Raw genomic sequence first — 6,000 nt, forward strand, 5'->3', positions numbered from 1 at the left:
AAGCTGGTAAAGGTGCAGCTAGTCTGAAGTACTTTGTAGACTGCAGGGTAGCTTGTGGATTTACTCCAGGTGGAACTAAAGTCTGATTCAACACTTGATTATATTTCACATCATTCATCCACATCTGTAAAGTAACTAAAGGTATTAAATACATGTAGTGGAGGCCATACAGATAGAAAGACTAACGGCCCGTCTACACTACAGGCATCGAAAAATGCTTTCAAAGCTTCGCCCATTCACTTGAATGGGGTGACGTAGAAGATTTTGAATCTTCGCCGAACTGCATTGTGGGGAGCGGAGCATGGCTTTGCAAGCATCGTGAGCATCAAAAGTTGAGCAATGTTCAACTTTTGATGCTCCCGATGCTTTCGAAGCTGGCATCAGCCAATCAAATCCCGTTTATGCAAATCCCGCCAGTACAAGCGCTAGCCAATCAAACCGCGTGCAAGCTGGGAGAGCCAGACCGCAGTTCATTTCCTCATATTCCAAACGAGAAATTACGGTAGCAAATCACCCGGTTCTTTACGACCAGAACTATTTACCGGGATACAAACCAGAGGAACCAGGCATGGAGGGAGGTGGCAGAGACAGTGGGTGGAATTGGTAGGTTTTCGCCTGTTTGGGGAGTTTATATCCAGTTTACTTCGTTTTAACATTGCTATTGCTTTGTATGTCGGGGGCGGGAAATTCATGTGATTGGTTGTTGGTCGCGTTGCTCGCAAAAAATCGCCAAGCTTCAGACACGCTCAGCTTCAAGATTTTTTGATGCCTGTAGTGTAGACGGGCCGTAAGCCTTGCACAGAGGCATGAAAATACATTTTCAAAATGCTCAACAGCCAAAATTATAAACTGACTGCTACACAATTAAAATAAATGCTTTTATATATTTCTATTAGATGTGACTCTTTGGCGTTTCTGTTATTATTACCTGCTGCTTTAGTTGTTCTGACTGCTGAAATCCTCTGTTATTCCTCATTTTAAAGCCGATATTCCGTGGGGTCGGGGGCTCGGGTCCTTGTAACCTTTTTCATACCTGATGAGTTTGCATCCCTGTGTTTGAACTAACGTAGCAACGGCAGGAACTGCTTCGATAGCGTTTTTGAGGAGCTTTTTGATTACAGATTTGAAAACATCGTTGCTTGCTTTAAAAGTAGCACAATTCATTATGTCAAACCTTGGGAAGTATCTAGATATCCCTGCCCTAATGCCAAAGTAACTGGCAACTCCCCTCTCCTGCAGGGGGGCGTGGTCCGCTGCAGCTCACAGAATCAGCCCCCTGCAAAAACAGGGCTGGAAAGAGCAAATAGAGCAAAATGAGGCATGGCTAAAATGCAGGATCTGTTTGGTATTTAAAAAAAAAATAAATAATAATTATTAGGGCTGTCAAGTCAAAAACAAATTAACGCCACTAATTATTTTAACGCGATTAACGCATGTGTATTTTTTGTCCTCGGCCGCCCCGTAGTTTCAGAGCGCATCGAGTTTAAAATACCATCTACAAGCTGATGCTGACAGCCCCGCTCCTGCCGCCCGCTTGTGGCAGACCACACTTCCACGCTCACCGGCAGGCACCGACTGGCCATCGGGAGGACCGGGAGGGTGTGTGTATGTGTGGCACGAGCGAGCGAGGCATACCTTACGTGTATTGCTGTTGTTAGCATCTTGTGCTAGCTAGCTGCGCTAACGGATATAAGGAGCTGTTTCAATGAAAACAGAGGAGCGACATTTCGCCGAGCACTTGACTTTATGCAGGAAGCCAGACAGTGGGACATTGTACGAAAAGTCAGCACACTCAGCACGGATAGTGCGCGCAACATGATTGCAGCGTCCAGGCAGCTCCGGTTCGAGCATATGCCTTGAGTTGCAAAACTGGCAAACTTCTTGCCTTTCTCAAAAGCCTCGTCGATAGGTAAAAGCCCCGGTGCCTTTGCAGCTGGCTTTGGATTTGCCGCTAGTTTAGCAGCGCAGGCGTCTTCGTACGCTGTTAACACACCATCGTAGCCATGGCGATGTTTCAGGTGACTGATCAGGTTCGAAGTATTGTAGCTCGTTGCCTTTTTCCCTCCTCGTGGAACTTCTGCATTACATTTGTTACAAATAGCAAGCGAACTTTCCAACTCTGAAACTTTGAAATAATCCCATACCACTGACGACATGTTTGTTTACTGTCCTGGCTTCACGGCCGCACACCATTTACGTCACAGCCAGGCATGAGTTAGGGAGCGCTGGATTTGTGAAGAACTCCCCTCTTCCTAAACCACTAATTCCACAGTTCTGGCAAAACGGGAGGAGCCGAGAGAAAAACAAGCGCCCCTCATCCCAATCCACCCACACCGCAGGATCTCTTTCTTTTTTTTTAACCAAAAAATATATTGTATATTATCGGGGCTATTAATACTTGTATCGGGTTTATCGGGATGACGTCATAATTCCTAATATCGGACCGATAATTATCGTGCATCCCTAATTAAAATGTGTCTGTTATGTTATGTAGAATAGGAGTGTGACAGACATGAAGCAGGATGTACGTGCACACGCTACACATGTTAATATGTTTACGATGCTAAATGCACCATAAGGAGAACAAGCAGACAAGCAAGAGAGTAAAATCCAAGCCTTAGGCGGTTTGGTAATGAGGGATCATTGGTGACATTTCAGCTGCAAATCACCAACAAATGAAGGGGAATATGGCTCAAATGTCAGATTGTTTACAAACTGCTCTATAATCCCACTGTGTGCCTCTTTCTCTGCACTGTCAGATCATCTCTAATAATAGGATCCATAGGCGAAGTTTGTTCACTCTGTGTCATACACCTACTTATCCTGTTACACAGCGGTGGTGACAACATGCTTTTCAGGATCTGATCTGTGGTCAGCTGACACACAGCTATAATGTCGGTAGAGAAAATCGGAGATCCATTTGAACAAATAAGCTAATTGAAAAGACAGTATAAATATCCCACAGTAAATGTTGCACATAAACTTCAACCAGTAGTGGCTGATGGCACATGTGTTCCTTGCTGTAACAGTTAGTTGTTTCCCTCATTGAGTTTCTGTCTCCTCCTCCAGCGGAGCTGTTTGAGAAGCCGGAGGTGAGTGACATTAAGTTCCTGTTCCTGGTGGGGGGCTTTGCTGAGTCCCTCCTGCTGCAGCAGGCTGTCCAGGACATGCTGCAGGGCCGCAGTCGCATCATCATCCCCCATGACGTGGGCCTCACCATTCTGAAAGGGGCCGTGCTGTTCGGCCTGGACCCCAGCATCATCAAAGTGCGCCGCTCCCCCCTCACATACGGGGTAGGCGTCCTCAACCGCTTCGTGGAGGGCAAGCACCCTCCAGAGAAGCTGCTGGTGAAGGACGGCACGCGCTGGTGCACCGACGTCCTCGACACCTTCATCGCCGCCGACCAGTCGGTGGCACTGGGAGAGCTGGTGAAGAGGAGCTACACCCCCGCCAAGCCCTCCCAGCAGGTCATCGTCATCCACGTCTACTGCTCCGAGAAGGAGAAGGTGGGCTTCATCAGCGAGCCCGGCGTAAGGAAGTGTGGGACACTTCGTCTGGATGTGAGCGGAACAGAGAGCACGGCGCCGCGCCGCGAGATCCAAACGCTCATGCAGTTTGGAGACACAGAGATCCGGGCCATGGCCGTGGACGTGTCCACCGGACGCACCGTCAAAGCTAGCATTGACTTCCTAAGCCATTAAGAAGGGAACGAGAGCTCATGTTCCCAAATATTTAGGATCTGTTCAAATACACACACACACACACACACACACACACACACACACACACACACACACACACACACACACACACACACACACACACACACACACACACACACACACACACACACACACACACACACACACACACACACACACACACACACACACACACACACACACACACACACACACACACAAGGCCAGTGATGGAAAGGTCAGTGAATCTCAAGGCTGCGTCACTCAGAGGTTAAGTGTGGTTGGTAGATGGTTTGAATAAAAGTGTTAAAGTTTACCTTTAACGCGGGCAGGCCTTCAGCAGTAGAATTCATGTTACAACCAGAAAGAAAAGAGAGTGCAGTGTGTGAGCTGAGGAGCCTTATGGTGTGCACACACTCATAACATACGTACCTGTGTACCCCATGCTGAGGCTGCTCTGTGATGAATCAGGTTGAAGAGCTCCTCACAAGGAAGATAAAGGCGTATCACCTCTCAGACATAACGTGTAACAGGACAGCTTTTGAAATCATCGCTCTATACAACCCCAGAAAAACACAACATACGGTATAATATTCTACACTATCATAAGCCGCGTTCACACTGCAGTACTTTTCCCACTTTAGTTCCGATATAGTTCCAAAATGTCGCGCTCACACCAAAAAGAGCCGGTGTCGGTACCAGATGTGTTCGGGGTACCAGATGTGTTCGGGTGTATTTCCGTCGCATCCGTCATATCCGTCATATACTCTGCTCCCAGCGCTCTGCTGCCACACACCGGCCGTCTGCGGAACTGCAGCCGGAGGAACTCGGGACAGCTTGTTATGTGTGGGGTGCTATGGTGGGGTCCCATGTACTTGTGCACATAAATAATGTTTCTAATTATTTACAATTCAAAAATATATATATTCTGCGTTACTTTAGCCAACACTTTTATAAGGCCACTAGATTAGATAATTACGAAATGTGTAGATAGAATACATATCTTTCAGGTTGTTATTTTGTCATTATGTTTCATGTTTTATTAGTATATAGTATCTGAACTTTGGAGAGGAGTTGGGAGACACACGACACATCAAATTACATCTACAGATCAAGACGAAGCGAATGGAAGTACTCCCATACTCATAGCGTGAAAATGTTTGTGAAAACGTGTGCAAAGTCTCCGAAAATCCTAAAGATAAGCTCATATTTGAATTCCCCATAAAAAAACACATCATTCAGTAAAAACAAGGCCCCACTGATCATCTACTCTCTGAGACGATTCCAGGAATGTCTGGCTTGAGTTTCTACCACCAGGGAAAGTGGACATAAGTGCCCGAGATCAGCCTCTTAATTTACCCAGGGCCTAGTGCTTGGCTTTGGGCATGAAAATTCAGGAAACTCCCCTGAGTATTTTATTAAATATCTGAACTTTGGAGAGGAGTTGGGGGACACACGACACATCAAATCACATCTACAGATCAAGACGAAGCGAATGGAAGTACTCCTAGCGTGTGAAAATGTTTGTGACAAACGTGTGCAAAGTCTACGCTAGCGGTTAGTTGTTATTGTTTGAAATTGTTGCTATGGAAACAACATGGAGAAAAAAGTAATATCTTCTACATATAATAACGGACAAAGTAAAGAATGAAGTGTAGGCTATGCCTGTTTGAAGTTGTTGCTATGGAAACAACATGACGGAGAAAAAGTATAATCTTCTACATATAATAACGGACAAAGTAAAGAATGAAGTGTCGGCTATGTTTAAATGTTCGGAATTTGACCGTGATGGCCCTCTTGAGTTGCCGTACAATATAACGGAGATGACGGATGCGACGGAAATACACCCGAACACATCTGGTACCCGGTGTCACTACCCGATCCGTCCCCCTGCCCGATCGGTACTGCGCATGTGCGAGATGGTCCGGAAGTCCGGACGGCAACACCAGATGGACAGTTGACACAGTGGCTTTTAGCAAAGCTCAAAAAGAAAAACCGAGAGAGATGAGTTATTGTTATTACAACGTGACTTCACTATTATTTAACAACTCTTTTTATTGGGTTCTTTTATTTGGGGTTAAGTACATTGTCAGAATAAGTGAGAAATGAATTTAACTTCTGTTAGACAGCCATATGCCATACTTTTTTGCATACATTCACAGTAAATATGTATTCAGTATGATAGCTGTCTAACAGAAGTTAAATCCATTTCTCACTTATTCTGACAATGTACTTAACCCCAAATAAAAGAACCCAATAAAAAGAGTTGTTAAATAATAGTGAAGTCACGTTGTAATAA

The 6,000-nt window shown here is 45.5% G+C and overlaps 1 protein-coding gene across 4 annotated transcripts in view; it reads left to right on the forward strand.

The window, feature by feature from the left end:
- Positions 1-5,672, forward strand: part of hspa12a (heat shock protein 12A) — a 29,494-nt gene extending 23,822 nt beyond the window's left edge. For all 4 annotated transcript variants that reach the window (XM_034100975.2, XM_034100976.2, XM_034100977.2 and 1 more), the window contains one exon: positions 3,070-5,672. In XM_034100975.2, the coding sequence (XP_033956866.1) occupies positions 3,070-3,701 (632 nt within the window). In that variant the 3' untranslated portion in view covers positions 3,702-5,672. The remainder of the gene's footprint in view (positions 1-3,069) is intronic.
- The last annotated feature ends 328 nt before the right edge of the window (positions 5,673-6,000 follow it).

This window comes from Pseudochaenichthys georgianus, chromosome 15, assembly GCF_902827115.2.
Source record: "Pseudochaenichthys georgianus chromosome 15, fPseGeo1.2, whole genome shotgun sequence".
Taxonomy (NCBI): domain Eukaryota; kingdom Metazoa; phylum Chordata; class Actinopteri; order Perciformes; family Channichthyidae; genus Pseudochaenichthys; species Pseudochaenichthys georgianus.